We start from the raw sequence: 23,046 nt of genomic DNA on the forward strand, positions 1-23,046 counted from the left end.
ATTTAAATAGTTCAATTTGTGGAATTTTATGTTTATCATTCATAAAAAATATTTCTTTATAAAAATGGATTCATTTACTATAACATTTTCGGGTACAGAGCCAGAGCTAAAGTAAGTGTTCTTTCCTCCCATAGAATTAAATGATGATTATGTAATTGGATTAGTAGATTTTCAAAGTTATAATTCTATATTTAATGTTAAAAAACCTCTAAATACTTTAACATATTACAAAGTAGAGAAAAAAACATTACCAAAGGGAGAGATCTCAGTTGATGATTTAAACCAGTTATTAAATGGTAAACTTAAAGTTATAATAGATAAAAATGGAGAAGCATTAATTAATACTAAATCCAAACTTTTATTCAAAGGGCTTATTCCAAAATTAAATCAACTTAAAGGCAACAAATTAACCATTTGAGAAGGTGATGATGTTTTCTATTATGATCACAATGCTCCAGTTACAATAGAAATTTCTGAAGGAACATATGAGGTGGTTGAGCTTGCAAAGGAAATTCAAAAGCAAATCCCAGACTTTTTCTTTACAGCTAATAATAAAACTATGAAAGCGACATTACTTTCTAGCCATGTGTTTGATTTTACAAAACCATGTTTAGGGTCTGTTTTATTGGGATTTAAAGGTATTTCTACTCCTGGTGTTCAGTTTGAATCTACAAATAAAATAAACATTAATAATGTAAATGTGATTAGAGTAAAATGTAATATTGCAAACGGGTCCTATTTAAACGGCAACAAATCACACACCATACATAGCTTTTATCCAGAAGCTCCTCCTGGCTACAAAATTATTGAAGTTCCAAGAAATATTATATATTTTCCTGTAAATAAGAGAAGTTTAGATGTTGTCAGTATTACATTTGCCGATCAACACGACAAGGCAATTGACTTTAACGGAGAAGAAAGTACAATTACTTGTCATATAAAAAAGATATGAGAATTTATAAGAATTTATCTATAAGTGTACAAAATGCTAGGTTCCTAAAGTCAATAGGACTAAAGTTAAAATTTTCTATTAATAAAAATGGAAGATTTTCTAGACGTTACAGGGAAATCCCAATTCGACGATAGTGTGGTTAAAATTACAAATCACTCCTATGTTCCCCACAACACTTTGGCAATAAATAATTCTGATGAAATTCGAATATGTATTGATAATCAAGATTTGCTAACTCTCCCATGTAGGAGTTATCTGTATATTAAGGGAGAAATTGAAAATCATGATAAAGGTCATTTTATAAATAATGCATTTGCGTTCTTATTTGATGAAATTAGATACGAAGTTGCAGGTAAAGAAATAGACATTGTAAGAAACCCAGGAATTTCTAGTCTTATGAAAATATTGAGCTCTTACAATAAAACTACTAAATTGTCAAATGGAGCATTTGATTCTGACACGAATTTAAAAGAGTTCCATAAAGGTGGCAAGTTCAGTACTTGTTTGCCATTAGAGTTGTTAATGGGTGTATTCGAGGATTTTAATAAGGTTTTAGTAAATGTCAAACAAGAATTGGTGTTGAAAGATCCAAAAATGATTTGAATTGTATATTAACAACCACTAGTGCTCCAGCCAGTGGCACTGCTGATACAATTCCCAAAATTACACTTAACTCTATTCAATGGGTCATGCCACATGTGATACCATCAGATGGGGAGAAGTTACAATTACAAAAGATGTTATTGCAAAATAAAAATTTGCAAATTGCATTTAGAAGTTTAGAGTTGCATGAACTTCCATCATATCCCAATACCACAAGACATACATGGTCAGTAAAGACATCTTCAAGTTTGGAGAAGCCTAGGTATATTATATTTGGTTTCCAAACAGCTAGGGATAATAGTGCACGAAAAAGAACTGACGAATTTGATCACTGTAAATTAAAAAATCTCAAAGTATTTCTAAACTCTGAATATTATCCTTATAGTGATTTAAATCTTGACTTTGAAAATGGAGATGTCTCTAAAGCTTATGAGATGTTTATGAGGTTTAGAGAGACTTACTATAATACTATCCCAGATCCTATGATTAGTAGGGCTGAGTTTATGAAGAAATATCCACTAATTATAATAGACTGTTCTAGACAGAATGAAACAGTGAAGGAAGGAATTGTTGATATTAAATTAGAGATTGAAACTGCAGACAATGTGCCAGCAAATACATCTGCATATTGTTTGATAATACATGATAAAGTGTTTGAGTACAATCCTTTGTCAAATGAGATAAATAAAATGTAAATAAAAGATTAAAAACATTCAACAAGAATTGGTTGACTCTGCAAATCAAATACGAGAGAAATATAGAGCTTTAAAACGTGGCAAGTTTCTAGAGGCTGAAGAGAGGTTCCAAACATTCCAACCTTTAATAGAGCCATTACAAGAATTAAAAAAAATCACAGCTATTGGCAAAACAGAGAGGCCTCAAATGGAGATACTCCCAATGACTCCATCTAGAATATCAATGATACCAAGATTACAACCATTACAACCATTACAGCAATCCACTCCACAGAAATTAGATTTTGGTCTTTTAGCATCAGACTATTTAGGAAATTACCTCAGTAAAAGTAGTATGACAGACACAACATATGGTATTAGACGAGAAGCAAATAAATTTTTTATTGGAAATAAGGAAGTTGATATTGCCAATGATGATGTCACAGTTGCAAATAAAACCTACAAGGGGACAAAAGGCTTGTGGCAGTTGTTAACTTTAAAAGAACCTGAGGATTATACTCAGGTTGATTTGCAAAATTATAAAGAGATTTTGGAAGCCACAAATGGACATTTAAAGAGTTACAAAGATGGTGCACCAATTTCAAGTAATAGACATACTAAATATCTTAATATAATTAAACCTCTTTTTAAATCTGTTGGTGAAGGTTTGAGACAAGTGACTGGTAATAAAATAGACTATATTTATTGGGATGATCCTAATGAGCTTGTAGATAGGTTAAGACTTCTTTGGCTAAGTCGCCAAGCCGGTAACTCAGGAGTGGATAATGAAATAGATTCCATTATTGAGGAATTAAGAGAAAGTGGAATTATTTATTAAATAAAAATATGTTTATAGATAAATTTTATCGTTTATATAATCCATATAATAAGCCTACAGAACCCAGGGCTAGTAATGAACCTACTTTAAATTTACAAGACGATAGTTGGAATTGTTTAAACCGTAAAATTGGTAATGTTAAAGATGGGGAGTTTGTAGATGATGTATCAACTTTGGGTCAGACATTAACTAGAAAAGGTGATGTATTTTTACAAGGTAAAACTAAATATGAGTTTTTAGAATCTAAGAATAAAAATTGGAATGCTAAAAAACAGAAAATTACTAATGTGGAAAAGGGTGAAAGTTTAGATGATGTGCCCACTTTACAACAGACTTTAATACGAACAGATGGTGGTACATTTGTACAAGACAATAAAAATTATGAATTTTTAGAATCAGAGAATGGTGTTTGGAATGCTAAGAAACGGAAAATTACTAATGTAGAAAAGGGTGAAAGTTTAAATGATGTGCCCACTTTACAACAGACTTTAATACGAAAAGAAGATGGTAAATTTGTACAAGACGATAATAATTATGAATTTTTAGAATCAGAGAATGGTGTTTGGAATGCTAAGAAACAGAAACTTAGCAATTTGATAGAAGGTACAGATAGTAAGGATGCTGTGAATGTTTCACAAGTTCCAAAAATGGAAGCAGGCTATTGGGATTTTAATAATAAAAGGTTAGTACGTGTTAAACCTGCCGTTGATGACACTGACTGTGTTACAAAAGAACAGACTATAACTTTTGATAAAAAAGAAAAATGTTGGGATGCCAAAAAACAATATATAAGAAATCTGCCAATGGGGGAATATTTAGATGATATTTGTTTAATGTCACAAGCTATGTATTATGATGGATCAAAATTTGTATATGCAGGAAGAAAATTTAATTTGATGGAATACAATCCTGATTTATTAGTTGCCGACCCCACATCTTTGAGTGGATTTAAGTATATAGATAATAGACCATATATACCAGAAAACTATGTATTTAAAAGAATGGAAGATAATCTATTGATTGGGGCTAATGGTAATATATTTACAGTACAAGGAAAGAGTGATGTTATAAAAAATTAATGAAATTGCATACGAACTTCATAAGCCTGCAAGAAAGAATTTCATTAGAAGGTCTTTTAAAGTATTAGGTATAAACGAAACTGTACAAATAGATTTAATTGATATGCAAAACTATGCTAGAGAGAATTCTGGCAATAAATATATTTTAACTTTAATAGATACATTTTCTAAAAAAGCTTATGCTGCTCCGCTAAAGAATAAGACAGGTTTGGTGGTTACAGAAGCCATTAAAACCATTATACCAAAGGGGGTTAAAAACATTCAATCTGACAATGGAAAAGAATTTTTTAATCAATATTTTAGCAAACTAATGAAACAATTAAATATTAATCACTATCACACATTTTCTACAACTAAGGCTGCAATTGTGGAGAGGTTTCAGAGAACTTTAAAGAATTGGTTATATAGGGAATTTAGTGCTCAGGGGAGTTATAAATGGTTGGATTTACTTCCAAAGTTAATTCGAAAATATAATAATAAGGTGCATAGATCTATAGGAATGAAGCCTAACCAAGTGAATATTAAGAACAGTAAATATGTGCATGAGAGGTTGACTTCTAAAGTAGTGCAAGTTAAAAAGCCAAGATATAAGGTAGGTGATAGTGTGAGAATTTCCAAGTATAAACATGTTTTTAGTAAAGGATATACCCCGAATTGGACAGGGGAGCTATTTACAATAGCAGAAGTAAAGAATACAAAGCCTGTGACTTATATCTTGAAAGATGAAAATGGTAATATAATCAGGGGAGGCTTCTATACAGAGGAATTGTTAAAGACCAAATATAAAGACATGTATTTGATAGAAAAGGTTATTAGGAGAAAAGGTGATTTATTATATGTCAAATGGTTTGGGTTCCCAAGTAGCCAGAATTCATGGATTTCCACTAAGGATGTCCAAGGGAGCACGCCATGAGCCGGGAGCGCGCCCAAGTTCGCATACAAACCTCGCACTGTCAAGTTGATGATTTTAAGAATGGATGTGGATTTGAAATAGTAATAGTGTTATACAATGGTATTGAACATTTATATAGGCTTGTATGGGCCGAGAGCTGGATTTTTAAAAAAGTGGTCAAAAAAAGCTCACCATGTTATTCTTATGGGGGAAACGTGCCTAAAGTGATGTTAAACCGGCATATTGCCTCTACTCTACATTTACACTTGTAAGGGTCAATAAATATAAGAAATAGCTTTTTTAGCTTAATATCGAATATATTTATGGGGAATAAGTAAGAAATAAGGTTTGACAATTATATAGGAATATTTAGACAAAGATCAGGATTTTGGGTTTTGGTGGCCAAAAAATGATCCCATGTTATTTCTTATGGGAAAACGTGCCCCAAGTGCCTTTAAACCGGCATATTGCCTCTACTCAGCTGAGACAGGATCACACCTATTTAATCATATTCTATTATCCAACAGTGAGGACCGGATTCAATATAAGTAGGTTTTTTAATCGAGACTAAATATTATAACTATGGTAAAACAAAAATATTTATTTATTAGATACATTTTAATCTCCCACCTCTTGTTTAAACTATCCCCTATATAATATAATTAGTGAATACAAATTTATATGCCACCATTTTGTTTCTACATGAGCTAGGGAGCTGAAATTTTCCCAGAATATTTTAAAACCCTGCTTCATATGTTGTGTAAAGTTTCAAAATGTTCGGTCTTTAAATGGGAAAGAAATATAAAATCAAACGTTTAAACCTCTTTGTGGGACACCCTGTATTTCTTGTTTGTCTCTTTATTTGTAAAACTGTAGGAAATTCAAAGGTCTCAAACCCCTTTGATATTTGAGACGTAAGTCTTTTATCCGTGTGAACAAACTGACAAAAACCTTGTCCGCACAGCGTCCTTGTATTAATTTAATCCTCTCTCTTAACAAACGATGTGTTATTTTTATTTCATAAAGATTATTAAAACATTTTTAAACTTATTTATAAATAAACACACTAATAAATAACAATAATTAATAGGTAATAATGAATAAAAAAAACACTTCTACCAGTGTTCATAGAGTGATATCCTATAAACAAATTTAAATCTTTTTATAGAAATTACCGACCTATCTTCAAATTAATATCTACCTATATCGTCTACCTATATTGCGGACAAAACAGGAAGGGTATCCCCTGCAAAAAACCCAAACAATTAGCAGCGTGAATCCACAGACATTAGTGATCCATGAATATTTAGCATTGCCATTGCATATTCGATATTAAAAACCAACATTGGCTCCAAATTTAAGTAAACAAAAACTGACTTCAATCAACAAATATTTATGAACCCATCGATATCAGGTCTGTCTGATAGAACTGTGGTGTTTGTTTCATTGTCCAATGTCCATGTTGTAGTGACTCTTCAATATCGCGAGATGTTTATAATCTTAACCATTTAATCCGTTTCAGAATTTTATAACTATTAAACTGATACCTTCAATGAATGCATTGATAGAATCTTGACAGTATCTCAGTATTTTTCGGTGATATATTCAAGTAAAATGTCTTGATATGTTGTTACCAGAGGCTGAAGATGAGTTTTGATGTAAACTTGATATACCTCCACATTTTTTAATAAGTTGTGTATAATTTTATTTATGTGATGAGTAGCCGACTAACCAAGATTAACAAGTAAAAAGTAACTAATCAAAATTCTAAATATTTGGAAACAAAAAATATTAATTTCTCTTTAATATGCTGTTCATCAATATTTCAAAATCAGTTTATATGTTCCCCTTAGGCATTAAAGAATAACTATTTTTTCAGTCACTAACAAAAATTAAAAGTGATTTATAACTTAAATTCAATAAACGTTTTCTTGTTTAGAATCAGTCACTTTGCGAGAAATAATACAAGAAATCAAAATTATAATCATCAAGAAATCAGTAAGTTACAGTGACATATTTATGTTAAACCTTCATACATAAGTACATAGGTAAGTCAAATATCTCGCATGCACCCCCTATACGGTATTGATAGGATTTATAGGATTTACGGTTTTAATAGGTATTTTAAAATATATTTTCCATTGTTACGATAATTAATGGTTGTTATCATTGAGTGAGAGAGAGATCTTATGTTACGGTAAATGAATCATGATCTATTTACCGAATGATTTATATTATGAATAATAAGAAATATTTCATAACAGTATACTTGGATAAGGTACACAATATGATTGGTTGGTAACTGGTTCTCGTGGCTTGGGTTCCTATACTGATGTATTGTAAAGTATTTTTATTCTGGCTTTATTTTTACCAAGTCCACTGACCTCAACATGTAAAGTATTTCACCATCAGGATTGATGCGGATTAGGACGTTAGGGACCGTCACAAACTGGAACTCTGCGTGTTTTGCGTTAGGGAAGTACACTTCGGGCTTCCATATAGCCTTCACCAAGTTGGGGTCGTTAAGATCCAACACTCCAGTGATGTCCGGGTGTTTGAGACGCTCGTCTTGCCACTTCTGTCTTAGGTAGAGATCCACCTCGTAGTCCTGTAGAACAAATCAGGAGTGTTAGAAGATTTAAACAAACACACGTAGTTCCACAGTGAGTCCAGAAAAAGATATATTCATGCTCTTCACTTTTTTGATAATGTGTTGTTTTAGAGGTTTTAGTTATATGGAAAACTGCATTTTTAATGGATTAAATGAGGTTGTATTTGATATTTTAACTTAATCCTGAATCTATTTGATCTTGTTTGGAAGTTAAATTATCGTTTTTATCTGTTAGCTGTTTTGAGGAGCCAAACAAAGATATATTATAGAGAGAAACCCCTGTTAGCAGTCATCAATTAAACAAGACTTTTCTAAGACTTATTAAATGCCTTTCGAAGGAATTGTATTTTTTAGGATAGTACATACTAAAACAATACTAACGCATTCTAGAGCGTTGAGGCCATGCGCGCATATTTTTGTATTTAACTTCAAACACAAGTGTTCAAGAAACAGATTTGATAACATGTTTAGGAATTGTTATTTCATCTTTTATACAGTGTCCAAATTCCTTGCAGTTCGTTGGAAAGACTCAATTTTATTTTATAAATTATATCCAAATGTAATTAAAAACATTAAAAATGGATTAGAATCTTTGAATTTCCAGTATTTGACCAAGCCAACGGATTGTAAGAGTTTACTTTCCTCTTAGCTATATTGTTACGACTGTACCGCAAATACCTAGACTATATAATATTTTTAAGCTTACCATGGTGACGGGACTTATAGATCCAAAACTTCTGATGTATAGTTCGCAGTATACAGTCGTTGCTTTATCTGCAAAAAAAAACTTATTCCTTGGAATGACAAAGATATATTCTGGTTTGGACTATCTACGCATAAAACAATGTTGTCATAATCATAGCCTAAATTCGTATTCAATGTATTTTCTCAGGCTTCACAGTTAGTTGACAGCAGTGTATATTTCCCGGGAGTTTCACGGTGTTGCTTCCCACCTTCAGAAATGAACCCGTTTTTTCTCAAGGCTGTAAACCTAATCAAACCTGTTGGGATTTATGGTTTATTATCCACAACAAGCTATAACTACAAGGGAGTTGATTGCTCTTGTGAACTTGAAATCACATTTCGCAGGTAGTAACAAGTTTAAGACGGGTGTGAAGATTTAATCTGATAACTCCCAGCTACAATTGTATCACTCTTGGTTTTAAATTACCTCTTAATCAACATAATTCTTAAATATTCTTTTAATATTGGGGGTTGGAAAGAATATCAGTCAAAATACCGCAAAATATACTGACGAAGGATAAGGAAATGATTATTACAAAATAATTTAATATCTTACATCTCCTCATTATTCTTCACATTTGCAATATGTTTCTGCTATTTCTGTGTCAATAAAATGAAATGTATGTAATTAAATGAGGTAATCTCTGAGGCTAAGAGATGCACTGACATATTTATATTTGCCTTAATAATAATGAATAATTAATAATTCCTTAATAGTGTAATATATATATATATATATATATATATATATATATATATATATATATATATATATATATATATATATTCCCGTTTTAAATAAAATTAAGTTTAACGACTACTTAGGTTTACTGCTACTGGGATGTGATACACATACACACATATACCTAATGAATACCTATTAATTTTAATATATAGGAATACTTTATCCATTAAAAATATTGTTTGGTAATGAGACAAAAGTTATTACACATCCCACTTTGAAAAAAAACCAAAACCATGACACTCGCAGTAATCTAAGAACTATAAGGTGGGTTTTAATCAAATATAACATTTCCTCTACAGTAGTATGGTACATACTGAGATGATTTGTAGGCGTGGCTCGACGGTCGTAGTCCTTCTTGAGGAGACTGTCCAGAATCTGAAGGTGGTCAACTTTGGCTCCTCTCCTGCGACACAGAACATTACTCAGTTGCGATTACATTTTATAGTATGTTATGGCTTTTACTCTGAGCTGAATCCTTTTGATGTTTCATTGCAGGGAGCCTATAGGGAATTAGGTATTAACTTAGTCTTCCGGGTAATGGGACTACGTAACCTATTCATTTTGGGGTCTATAAAAACTGCAAAACACCGTTTAATATGAGACATTTTATATTAAACCTCTGAAACATCTATTAGATACAGACCAGCTCGATTCGAACATGAGTAAAGGAATGGCGTTAGTTAGATAAATTAACCACATTAATCTTCCAGGAAATAATTTTAAATTATGAGAAAGGTTTACCCATTGACTGTACAAACTCAGTAAGCGGTATAGTTGTCTCTTGGAGATAAATTTATTTAGGTCGCTTGTCTATTGAACTATGTTTATAAATCCTTTTTAACATTTTGATGTTTTGGAAAGCTTAAGAAATGTATTAAAACCAACAGTTTACATATAATGTCTCGATTATATACTGCATAAGGTGCGGACACAAGTGCTAGTAACTCGTTAATGCAACACTGTGCGGATAAATTAGCCCTGACTAAATAAAGCATCTGTGAATATGCTTCTCTTCAGGACCATGTAGCTGTGACGGGACCACAACTTTAAAATAGGGCCATAATTATTACTTTTCAGTAGTACGAGATCTATAGTCGAATACTGCTGTACCAGGCATAATCTTAAGACTCATATGAGCGGGAAAACTTGAGATTGATATGTGCCACAGGTTTACTTCTGTTTAACTAAAGATTACTAACTAACGATTTAGCTTTAGTAAGAATGTTATGAAATATCACTACAGAGCATCAAATATTTTAAAACGGCTTACTTTACTCTTGTCTATGTTTACGAAACCATCGACATTACTAGAAAGCAGAGTTTTGAGAGGATTAGGCTACTGAATTTTGTGTAGGAAATATTTTGACATAATTTCTCATAGTGGAGGAGATATATTACATATAAAATTTTATAATAAAACCCCGCATGCTGCAACATCCGTGCGTCAACCAAAGGGTTGTCAATTAAAAAGATAAAGTGGAGCTCTAAATCTTGTTAACATGAGGTGTTTTCTCAACCAACAAACTGCTTACTATGAACGTTTTAACTTAAATACATCTATTCAAAGTAAATTATGCTAGTCTTTTCAGCTACTTTTATCATAACAATTAATTATAGAAGAGCGAAACAACATTAATAATTACATAAACTGTTACCCAACCAACTAAATTGACTTTGCTTACATCTAAAGTTATCCTGGTGCATTTAGTTCGGACTAATTGAAAAGCGAATACCAATTAATACCAATTAGACTAACGTGAACATCCAGAGTCAACTGATTTAAGCTAAAATTGTGGTTTGGTTTGTGTAAACCCGAGTAACCCAGTATCGTCAATCTGCTATGAAATTACCACATGAAAAATGTTCTATAAAACCTACAATATTAAGACTCTGAAAAAAAAAACAATAATGATTGTTATGCTTGAATACATTCCTTCGATTTTAAATAAAAAAATAAATAAATTAGCATTTTCCTAAATATGCATTTCCTTACTTTGAAATGAAAGTGAAATGAAAAAAAATGCTTTATTTACAATAAACTAATTTTTACACATTCGCTGTTCGAAAATACACTTTATAAAAATTGTTAAATTATAATCGTCTGTCCGGTTGACACTTACACTAAATTAAACCATCTTTAACTATTTTTAGAAAAATCAATTTACACATATATAAGGCAACATGGTCCTTTGAACCCTCCATTACGATTGTGTTTTTAAAACTCCAAATTTGGCTAAAGAAAGGCCATGCCTAGTTATAAATATTATATAAAGAAAAACTTTACTTAAGATTGATTTTTACACCACAATAAAACTGATTATAGATTCATCGTACTTTCTAATTTGTCATCATAATGGACCAGCTGAATAATTCAGAGATGTTGTCAATTGTAGACTTGTCACTATTTTACATTCGAACAAACGCAACATATCAGTTAAAGAGGTTTACCTGTCCTCGTTCAGTAAAATGTATACCAAATAAGATGGACACGTGTTTATATAGACGATTACACAATATTTCCTACTTGTAGAGAGAGTACAATAGAGGTAACGGTGATATACTTGATTGTTGCACCTATCTTAAAAACTAGTTTACAAAGGTATGTAGAAATGTTACATCTAAATTCCTATCCAAGATTTTATTGGTGAAATGGTTGCGTGTAAAAGCTTTTGGTTAACACCCGAGAGTAACCCAAGGCTAATATTGTTATAACTGAAAAAGTTACAATTACAATAAACATCGGGTGGTGGCGGTGAAGTGGTGAAGCGGTGAAGCGGTGAAGTGGCGAAGTGGTCTGCAGAACATGTTTGTCACCACTGATACAGATGGAATGTCAAATGCGTTTATAGTTTTGACATCTGTTATTGGATAAGCACAATTTTTACACTTTTAGTACTTTGTTTTGTTTTACTTATAAAAATTTCTAACCACGTTTTAAAACTATTTACTGCAATAGTTTTTCAGATAAAAAGAAAGGTGATATATCTTTGTAAGGTTTAAATATTTAAACACGATTAAAAATAATAATAAAACTATCAAAACTATAAACGATGATTTTGTCGGTCAGCGATGAAGTATGCAAGTATCAAGTTGTAAGTAAGTAAAGAGTAAATGTCAATGTTATAGTAGTGAGACAAGCGTGATATGGAACGATAATAAACGAAATAAACAGCTTGATAACTTTAATATTGTTATAAATCGGGACTACTTAATTTACAAAATCAGTGGACGAATTTGAATGTTAGAAAATAGACAGCTCCTCGACTACAGCTGATTATTTTTGCCTAGAGACTAAAATTACTCCTTTAGCCCCACTACTCGTGTTGAAAACAGCTGTTTTCGCTTCAACTACACACTGCAGCTGATCGTAAAAGCCTGCAGTTATTATCTAAACGCAAATGCAGCGTTGTGCAAATTTCCCAATTTGAATCGTTGAATATCAGTTAAGTGTTGCAGCCTTTTCTGTCTTCCTGTGTGAGGCGAGTTCTCCAAGACATGTTATGCCATGTTTCTAGTGCGCTGGGTTGTCCTCAAGGTGTGCCAGCTAAGCCAACATTAGTCTGTAGGACGTAGAACAGCCGTCAACTCAATATCCGAATGTTAGAAATAATTATAATTATGAAAATAATTCTTCATTCAAATAGTTATGAAAATAATTATAATTATGATGGTTCGTACATTGTAGTATTGCTAGTATTGTACGTTCAATTTTGAGTTTGTTATTCGTGTATATTTTTATACTTTCAAGTTAATAGCTACAATTATCGAGTAAAAAGTAAAACGCAGAAATCGGTGTACCAATAAGTTGAAGGTATATCATTAAAAAAATAGTATAACATTATGTTTTATTTTATTTCACTGACTTGAAGTCACTAAAACAAAAGTCAATTCGTTATATACATATTTCTTTCAACCAACTACCATAGGTAATCACCTAATAGAACTGGGGACTACCAGCATGGCTATCAGAGTTTAGCATAAATTCCGATATTCAAGGACTGATAGAAGTAATCAAACAGAAGTGTTTATTTACACTTTTTAACTACACTATTTAAACCTCATATAGATGTATTAACTTGTTATAGGGGTAAATGTAAGTCGAGCTCTTAGTACTTTTTATTTAAAGTTTTCTTGATTTGCTGGCAAAACAGTATAGACATAAATAGTATACATGGTTATGGTTATCTACCGTGATCATAAATGTTTTGAAACTTTTATTTGAATCTATATAGTATAATATAAAGAAGGTCTCTGATGATTGTTTATAAAACGATTCTGAACGTACGATGTTACGGTAATACGATAGTACAATGTTTACAAAAGGTCGGCGTTATTCAGTAACTTCAGTACAACAAATTATAAAAAAACAACTAAAGCTAACAAATTATATTTAATAGTAATATTACATTTATTACTTGACCTCTGGACACGTACACGGCGAATTCTCAGTTACAAAGTCAATAACAAGCAGGAACAGTTGGTGGTCGGTTTGTGATATATCAACTTCACTCAATATTCACACAGGATTCTAACTTGTTTACCATGCATCATGTCATAAACTCACGTTACATTCCATACATTTTTGGTTAAACAGTTTAATACAAATTTTACATTTTATATTTGTATTTTTCTTTATGATTGATGCTTTTAACAAATTCTTCCTATAGCGAGATATATCTCAAGCATAGTGATCATCTGTCTAGGATAACTAAAATTGAAATATTCCTCTTCCAGCATTACTTATTATTTCATTTACATTTTAAATCACTTTGTAGTTTAAACGATTAAAGTATCAAATCTTATAGTCTAAATAACTTGGAATATCATGGTGACAACAATTACCCAGGCATAATAAAAATAATACGGTAAATTGTAAATTGATTTGTAGGAAGAGGTTTTGCAATAAATTGATTTAAGTCTTGCATTTACTCAAAATGGAATAAGCAGAGCACGAGATTTAAATGAACGAGGGTTTGGCTTTTCGAAACTTCTAAGAGTAGTATTTAAGTGCTGAGGGTACTATTGTCCATATTGTAAAGCTTTATATATGAATATGGTGCGGGATATAAGGTAAACTATATTTTTTTAATTAATAATTGAAATGTAATGATAATGCTGTATTATCATTGGTTATTGGCTGTTAGACAGTCGAGCCACACTTAAGCTCCAAGTGGTTATGTTCCGTGAGGGGATTGTATTGATGAACTAAGTATTTAATCTTTTAAAAATATAAATTAATATTATCTGTTTTGCTTCCTTTAATAATTCTGAGATGTTTTTTAACACGATAATTCTCGTCATTAAAACTAAGAAAGTAATTCATAAATATTAATATTACACTAAACCTAGCCTATTACTTTTACACTGTATGTCCACTTAAGTGAGAATACATTCCTTATCGTGTGTTTAGCGATGGCGTTAGCTCAGTTGCGGTGTCTATAGGACTGATTACGACCAGACTTGCTACTGTTAAAACGAGCTTCCAATTTTGCAATAGGATGAGAGGTCTACTTTTATTGGTTAGTCTGAAATTGTGACGATAACGATGTAGGGGAGAGAAAAGATATTACCATCGGGTGACACGGTAAGACTTAAAACCTAGACAGGTTTACAAAGACATTTTTTCTTCCCTGTAGCAGCAAACTGAGATACTCGTTGAGTCTAAGTATTTGAATGAGGAACTAATCTGGCATATAATAACATATTTCAGTTAAAGCCCAATCAGGCAAATGGAAATATTGCTTTGATGTGGCGGGGCTATTTACATTAGATATAAAGTTAGTTTACTCTTGAAATACTTTAGTTTAATATTTTCTTTTTAAGATGCTATGTGAGCTATTATGAAATTAGTCGTATTTAGCGGAAAAAGTTAACTGTTTTGTTATCAGAATGTTTCCAGAGCCTAATTAATGCCTCGATTAACGCAGCACTGTAAACAACTTTCTGATTAATTAATATTATGATTGGCCGTATTCAAACTTTAGAAAATAATATATTCCAAGCAAAATAACTTTTAATATTTTTTAGATTACATGCTAAACCACATTAGCCGAGTCAGTTCCAAAATGTTTCCAAAAAGTTTCCAAAATGGTCGTGACTCACATATGGGTGCCAAACATTATGTGTTGTCTTACTAATACTATATAAATTCGCTGAACATATGTAACATACGTTTTTATTCAATGGATTTCAAATATGTGTTATAGCTATAAAGTAATTTTACATTGAGTCATTGTAATTTTAATTTATTGAACATTATATCAATTGTCTAGGCTCATTAATGAACCACTAGTGGCTTGTTGCGACAGAAGTCCCTAAAACTCTCAATGTAAAACAAATTATTGCAATATTAAAACAAACTAAGAATTAATTCATCAACGTTTGAGGGTACATATCCCTGTACAACATACAATTTAAGTAAAAACCTTCTCTTTCTTTGTCTTTGTTTGTGTTATTAATTTTCAATAAATAATTTAATTCCTTCCAGATCATTAAATCTGCTAAAGGCAAAAAATGTAATTGTTTGTGGGTAAATACTGTAAAAATACTGTTACATACTGTTAACAACTAGCCATCGATTGATTAGATTGATTTATTAATAATGTGCCACTGGTTAGGGTTCCGTTTCCCAGTTTCGAAGCGAATCACCAAATTCTTTATCATCGGCATTGACAAACATATTTTAGCTGCTTAAAGAAACGTTAACTACCTTCAGATTTTACTGTTATGCATGTAAGCTCCCTTAACTATGTAGATACTATGTTATATTATTTTAACCTTTTTTGCTATCTGGTTAAAATCTCCTCCGAACAATATTATTTTTCCACCTTGTCCTTAACCATTCCCTATTGCACCATTCCTAAATACTCTCCTTCTTAGTCGCGGCCTTCCCCTAAAACGATATATTTATACACTGCATTACCATTCTAACCTAAAAAAGAGCACTAAAATCAATAAACAATAGTTATTTGTGCAACTAGTGAGAAAAGTGAGCAATTGACTCACTCGAGAGAAATCCTGACTCACGAGCCGTAGGCGAGTGAGGAATGGTTTCTCGAGTAAGGCAATTGTACTGTGAACTCGAGTTGCACATTATACTTTTCCTACAGTTACCATAAAATAAATAAATTGGTGAAGAAACATAACCTATTTTTACACAGAAGTGAACTTTTAATATAACATTTAATGTGAAGTGACAAATGCAACAGTACAACAGCTGACCAGCTGATTTACAGCCAGTGCTGCCAACGTATTTCGCGCGCATACTACGTTGCCTGCATGTTACGCGCTCACTATTTCGTGCCTTCACGTTGAAAATCTGGAGTGAGACAAAGTAATTAGAGTGAGACAATGTTAACATTGTCTCACTGATGAGCGAATTGGCCACTTTGCTTTCTCAAATCAGTGAGAGAACATGTACATTGTTAGGTAACTGTAGGAAAACAAATACGCAACGTTTACATCAGCTGATAAAAACACTTGACACTGTAGCAGTACTTGTATTAGAAAATGACTGGATCTTTGACTGTGGGGCTGAGCTGTGGTAGTTTTTGACACTTCAGATATTTTTCCACCGTCCTTGGACCTTGAGCTTTAAAATGAATCCTCAACAGCCATGCTACCCTTCTCCTAGCTCGATATATTTTATGGGGATCGATTCGATTACGGAATTAACTATAATAACAGATGATTTTATTCAACCAATCTTTTTGTCGGGGCCATAGTATTTAATCGTATATATTTAATGTTCTGGTGCTTTTAATATACGGATAAAATATATATTTGACATTTTTACTTAACATTTTGTGTTAAATTGATAAGGGAAGTTTTAAATCTAAATGGATGCAAGAACGAATCCGTAAATTGTTCGCAAAAGAAATCAAAATAACAAATGATCACACAGATTTCCGCCGACTCGCGAGTTAGAAACGCTTTTCTTTTCAGAAGAATAGTGTGACTTGATTTAACATTTTAAAAAGTATGATATATATCTGTCTCCAAGTATTCATTTTGAACTTTGGATTGTTTCCAAAACATAATCATTCACTCAATGGCTTTTAAAACTTTAAATATCAAAGTGGAAGAGTTCATACGAGTAGAAAATTACGATTCTAAGAATTAATCTGCATATTAACAGTGCATCTTGGCAAAAGTAATTGAGGTTGTTATATACTTAAATGCTTAACTTTCCATTTTTTTAGCTATTTATTTGATTTTTTAACCCGAAAACTGGGAGCATTTTTAAAAGCATAGTTAAACAGATGCATAAGGAATTACACCCTGTAAAATATGGATTATAGAAAATGTTATTTGAAATTGTAAAATTTTTGTTGGGATGTATTACATTGAAGTTTCAAAGGTCAGTAATGTCTTATATTTTGGCGAGTTTCAGTTGGTGCGATAAAACGTTGCTTTTAAACCATTACGCTTTGTGAGCTACAAACAAGATTTTACAATGCTTGGTAGAACCAGTGGTCCATGAACCATGAAAATGATTAAATTATAATCAGTTCTATTGTTTAACAAGCATGAAATGCAGAGTGCGTGTTTTGAGGCAAATCGATTTGTAATACAACAGAATATTACATATATTGCCGGGAAAAGGACGAAGATTCTTTGTTTTCATGTTGGACGTGTTATGTGATAGTTTCTACATTATTGGCATAGCATCCCAAATCAATGTGACAAATCAAGTAAAAGTATATTTTTAAGGCTTCATGTTGTTTTATTGAAATACGAATAGATTTTATGGTAAGTTATTATAAAATAGACACACATACACATTTTGGAAGCTAATTTTTAGACTTGGAACCTCTTATATGCATCATCACACTTCATTTAGGCTACTTTGTACTTACACCAAAAAATTGTGTAACATTGATGTGAGACACCCTGTATACATCTATTCCAAAGATTTTCTTGTTAAATGTATACCATTGGTGTAATCATAATTTACCAATGATATATTATTATGTATCAATTTATTTTAATTGATTAAAAATTTAAGGGTCCTTATTAAAGTACCCTTCATTTACAAAGTAGTTCATTTACATTCCACAATCGTTCGTATACTTAATTAATTAAGTTTAGATTCTAACTGTGATTCATACATCGAATTATAATAGAGGTGACAACCGGAAAATTATCTAAACATCTTCTAAAATATTCACCACAGGCCATGAAACAGTATTCGGATCTTTTAATACTGTAAAATAATAACATACGAAATAATAAACCATGTCCCATAAAAACTAATCTAATAGCCAATCTTATAGGCCTACTCAAAACATTTACCAGGTGACAAATAGTAGAAGTTACAATGGCAATCGGTTTCGATCATGAATGTATTCAACATATAACTAATATACATGTTTAAGTGAGTATATACAAACGCTAAGAAGCTTAACATTAAGCAGTAACCTTACGTATTACGTAAGGTACTGTTTACGTATTAAGTAGTGATATTCCCCGTATTTTGAACATTTCATAAGCAATAGACGTGTTTGACACTAGGGATGGGTCGAACTTGCTATAGGACGTCTGATAGTCCTACCAAATGTACGTCTTAACAGTTGAAAATGTTGGTGGTATTTTACCAGTCTAAAAGCTGTATTTTGAGCACAAATTTTGATACAAGGTTAATTTGCATAACTGACATTGAAGGTGGAGCTGTATTACATTTACTGATTTTTCATCGGCTCCTCGTGACTCTAGGCAACCTACTTGTACTTCTGACCAATGATGGCTAAAACATGCTTCGCTGAACAATCATTTGCAAGTAGAATTTCTTGTGGAGAGCTTACTACATATATTTTGGCGGATGATTCCGCCATCTTCGGGCTAACAAAAGGATTCGTCAGATCAATTTGCACACAGCTGCCACATACGGTAAGACAGAAACTATAACATGTATGCCTATCAATTTTGTAAGTATCTACATTACTGCGGGAAAGGTAATTTTGAATATTCTGGAATAATGCAAAATATACGAGGACATAAATCAGGAACGCAATAAACCTCAATAAAGAATGCCATTATGCTTTTAAAACTCCAACAGACCAATATCAGCTGATGGTCAGTGTCCTCATCAGTCCGTCATAACCTAGGTCAGGTCTGCTCGCGGCAATGTAAACGTGTGTGTGAATGATCCGTGATGGTATTTTTCTTAGTTATTGTGTTATACGTAATCTGTGTGTAACTTATTACGACGACACTTCATGAAATTGATCCTTTTGTTAGCCTACAATGGCGGAGTTATAACAACCACCGAAACAATTAATATACCAAGTGGCACACGAATCCCTACTTATTATCTGCCCAGGTATGTTTCAATATTATTTGTCATTAAATGCAATCCTGGGGCTATAATATACAATAACACATTATTACTATTCAAATTTTATTTTGCTGATAAGTCACTTATCATCAGTCCCTAAAGATTACGTTCACACCCCAAAGCTTAATGATACAGAAAGCAAAAATGTATTCCTTTTACTTGCACAATTGGTTGGTCTATTCAAAATGTAGTATCAGCTTTAGTGGAGTATAGCTCAATATGAACAGCAATCAGTGGTCTCAGTTCGATGTCAACTTTTTAGTACAACATCTTATTCACTTTATTGAATTAAGTCTAAAATATGTACAGGGAACTAAAGGTGAAAATATACAGTGTGTTTTTTAGTTAATATTAAAATAAATGACAAACTGTTGAATTGCTAGAGTTATGAAGAATAATCATTAAACTTTGTCTGAAATGCTTAGAGTGAATATAAACCAAACGTAAACGCAACTGTTCTTATGTCAATAGCCCATATCTCACATGGTAAATTTGCATTTCTTGAATTTCCTTCCGTTCCTCAGGATTTAATTAATGCGCTTACATAAAGACCGGCTCACACAGCACATATTAAATATCATGTTTATGAAATAAGTAGTCACATGTGTAATACCATTCAATGGTCTAAATCTTTTGCATGTGAGCTTGTATTTATTTTTCACCATTTATATAATGTTTAAATCTCTACGAATAATCGCCAGGGATGTATGTAGGTTTACACTGATTAGTGGTTGGGCATACCTTTGTTTAAATAGTACACATTTTAAAAATAAATAAATACTTCATTAAATGTACAGCTACAGATATTTAAAGAGTTCATGAAAAATCATCTGTTTCATACAAAATTATGTAATAAAATATAACTATGACAAAAGCATGCATGCACTTTGAATAGAAGAATCAGTAAGGAATTGTGTTTTCGGAGTATACTTTACAACGTGTATTGTATTGCAGAATATATTTGATATTATACAGGGTGTCTCAGACCACCCGGCCGGCTTCTATAGCTCCAATATGAAAGCAAATGGAAACCTAATTGCAACTGGAACCCCCTATTTTGACCCCAAGGAATTCAGCTAAATTATTTTCAAACCCAAAAAACACCCCAAAAGGGCAGATTTTGGGGGGTGGGAGTGGTTTTTTGGAAATTTTCAAAAGTAAGGGGGAGTCGTGTTATACCTCATTTTAAAGGTCCTTGAGTTCTGAGTATTTTAGTGGAAAAAGTTTTAAATTATTTTCATCCCTATTTACAGGGTGTTCAAAAACGTACAAAAATATACCTTTGAGCTAATTTTCACTGCAAAGATGCGGAATTTCGTGGGGTGTTCAAATTTTGATAACATTTTAATTGCTAAATGAGCTTTCAAAAAACTCTGGTTTTAACCCTTTTCCTATATTTTTACTTATTTTACGCATTTAAAAATTTTTCGAAGTTTCAAAAGCTGTTATCTCAAAAATTTCAAACAGCAACATGGGTATCATTACAAACCACATTGTAGCCCTTAAAATTTGCTACAATTTTCGTATTTAATGCTTTTTGGTATCTTTATTGGTTAAAGAGCTGTAGCAAAATTAGTGTATTTTAATGTTTTATTAAATGGTATTCAAGGTGTTTTCTGTTGTAAATGTACACGTCTAGGTCTCAATTGAACCTAATTATGTCTAAAAAAAAATAAAAAAAGTACCCAGATTGTTAATCTTGGAAGATTATTAAAGGAATGATCACAACTGCAAATATTCTTAGTTATTTTACAATTCCGTTAGCCGTTTATTTCGTTTGCTTGCATTATTAAATTTCAATTCTCCAATATCAGAATTTACTATTTATTTTGCATTATTACTGTAGGTAGTTACTTAAACAATTAAAAAACCTTGAATGCAGGCTAGAACTGGTTTCTGCATTCACTTCTCTATTTGTTGCTTGAACTAGAGTTTTTGTTTATTTTTAAGTGTATCCATCAATGTATTTATTGTTACGCTGATCTTACGGAGCCTTTGCCTCTTCTTTTTCAGATACTAAGCTGAAACTTGTACTCTTGTTGAGTTGTATTTCAAGAGTGATATTCGCGTGGTGTAATACTCGTACAAAACAACTCAAAAGATAGAATATCAAATAAAACTACTAATGAAACTGCCTATAATTGTAAACACCCGTATCAACTCAACAATAAACCAAGGTCGAAGCGAAAGAAGCGAAAATAGTTAAGATCTGGAACTAAAATCAGTGACAAATTAACACTTCGCTATATAAATAATTAAATTGGATCAATCTTACAATATTGCCACACAATGATATGTAATATAATTAGATAACATTGTTTCAAGACAAAGTGAGATGAGATGCAAAATATTGTCCAAGAATTATTAGAATTATGGTGTTTGGTTAGCCTCTCCGGATCCCAAATGGTTATTAAAACAGTGTATATACCTGCTTTAATAGCAATCCTTAAATGCGTTAAGTCCTTAAAGCATAAGGAATACCATTAGGCATGTATATACAATATTTTTTTACTATTAACATTTGATCAAATCGAACATAACATGCAATACATGGGATTATGAAAATAGCTTGATCTAACAAGCGAACAGATTATTTTTAACTTACGTTGAAGAAGCCTTAGAGCCGAACACATGGAGCAATAAAACCATAAAAACTGACACAGGAAATTCCATCTTGAGTAGTGATGTTAAACTTAAAATCATTGTTTAGTTAAGATTATAATACAGTAATTTTTCTATACGAAATAAACTAACAGAAGAAGTAACATTAAGGTTAGTTTCTGACTACAACAAGAGCTGCAGTTGAACACATCCGTTCGTGTCCACAACAAGCGCTTACTGAGGTACGTAGGGCGCGCGCCTCTCCCCCACCAACCCCCGTCATCCCCGCAAACAGCAACCCTTACATCAAACACGTATAGACCTACTGTTGCAGTTGCACACCTAAATTGCTTTGTTATACCTTAGCATCTCAACTTTTTAAAATTATTAATGAATACTAGATCTTACTAGATAAACTAATATTCGTAAACTTTAATTCGTAGCTTAAAACTCTCTCAGATGTTTGAACTGACTCGCTTTCTTGTGGAAAGTTAGGATTTGCAGTAAGAACTACGTAATTTAAGGTGTGCAACTCTCTTAAGTTTTACTGTCTCAATACTGAAAACCTGACATCGTGTAAAAAATTTTTTTACAATAATAAAATACCACCTAAAATGAATATTATTGTTTTCAAATTCGATAGCAAATCGCACAGCGAGCGAAGCAAAGCAGTCAGATTAGCTCATTAATTATGCAACTCGCCCGAATGTAAACATTATTTAACATTACTTAAATGGAACTGTCAAACCAAATGTTAATGTAATTAGTATAGGATTCGTTCCAAAAAGACAAAGTTGTGATATTCCCGTCAGATGCTAATATGGACATTTGCAAAATTATGAAAAATGTACTAAACTTACAACATATGTGTAAATGTAAGAAAAATAGCATGTAAACTTATCTTTCAAACAAAAAAAGTTCATCCCGATCCGACAAATAGTTTGCGAAATATATACTTTATAAAAATCCAT

The 23,046-nt window shown here is 31.9% G+C and overlaps 1 protein-coding gene across 1 annotated transcript in view; it reads right to left on the reverse strand.

Moving 5' to 3' along the window:
* The window catches only part of LOC128998433 (glycine receptor subunit alpha-2-like), a 34,051-nt gene extending 11,824 nt beyond the window's left edge, over positions 1 to 22,227 (reverse strand). The window contains exons 1-4 of the mRNA XM_054424557.1: positions 22,080 to 22,227; positions 9,453 to 9,541; positions 8,356 to 8,423; positions 7,423 to 7,646 (exon numbers count right to left, since the gene is read on the reverse strand). Coding sequence (XP_054280532.1) covers positions 7,423 to 7,646; positions 8,356 to 8,423; positions 9,453 to 9,541; positions 22,080 to 22,177 — 479 coding nt within the window. The 5' untranslated portion in view covers positions 22,178 to 22,227. The remainder of the gene's footprint in view (positions 1 to 7,422; positions 7,647 to 8,355; positions 8,424 to 9,452; positions 9,542 to 22,079) is intronic.
* Between the last annotated feature and the right edge of the window lie 819 nt (positions 22,228 to 23,046).

Source organism: Macrosteles quadrilineatus, unplaced genomic scaffold, assembly GCF_028750875.1.
Source record: "Macrosteles quadrilineatus isolate MER2022 unplaced genomic scaffold, UCM_ALF_1.0 Scaffold_7__1_contigs__length_78375512, whole genome shotgun sequence".
In the NCBI taxonomy this organism is placed as follows: Eukaryota; Metazoa; Arthropoda; class Insecta; order Hemiptera; family Cicadellidae; genus Macrosteles; species Macrosteles quadrilineatus.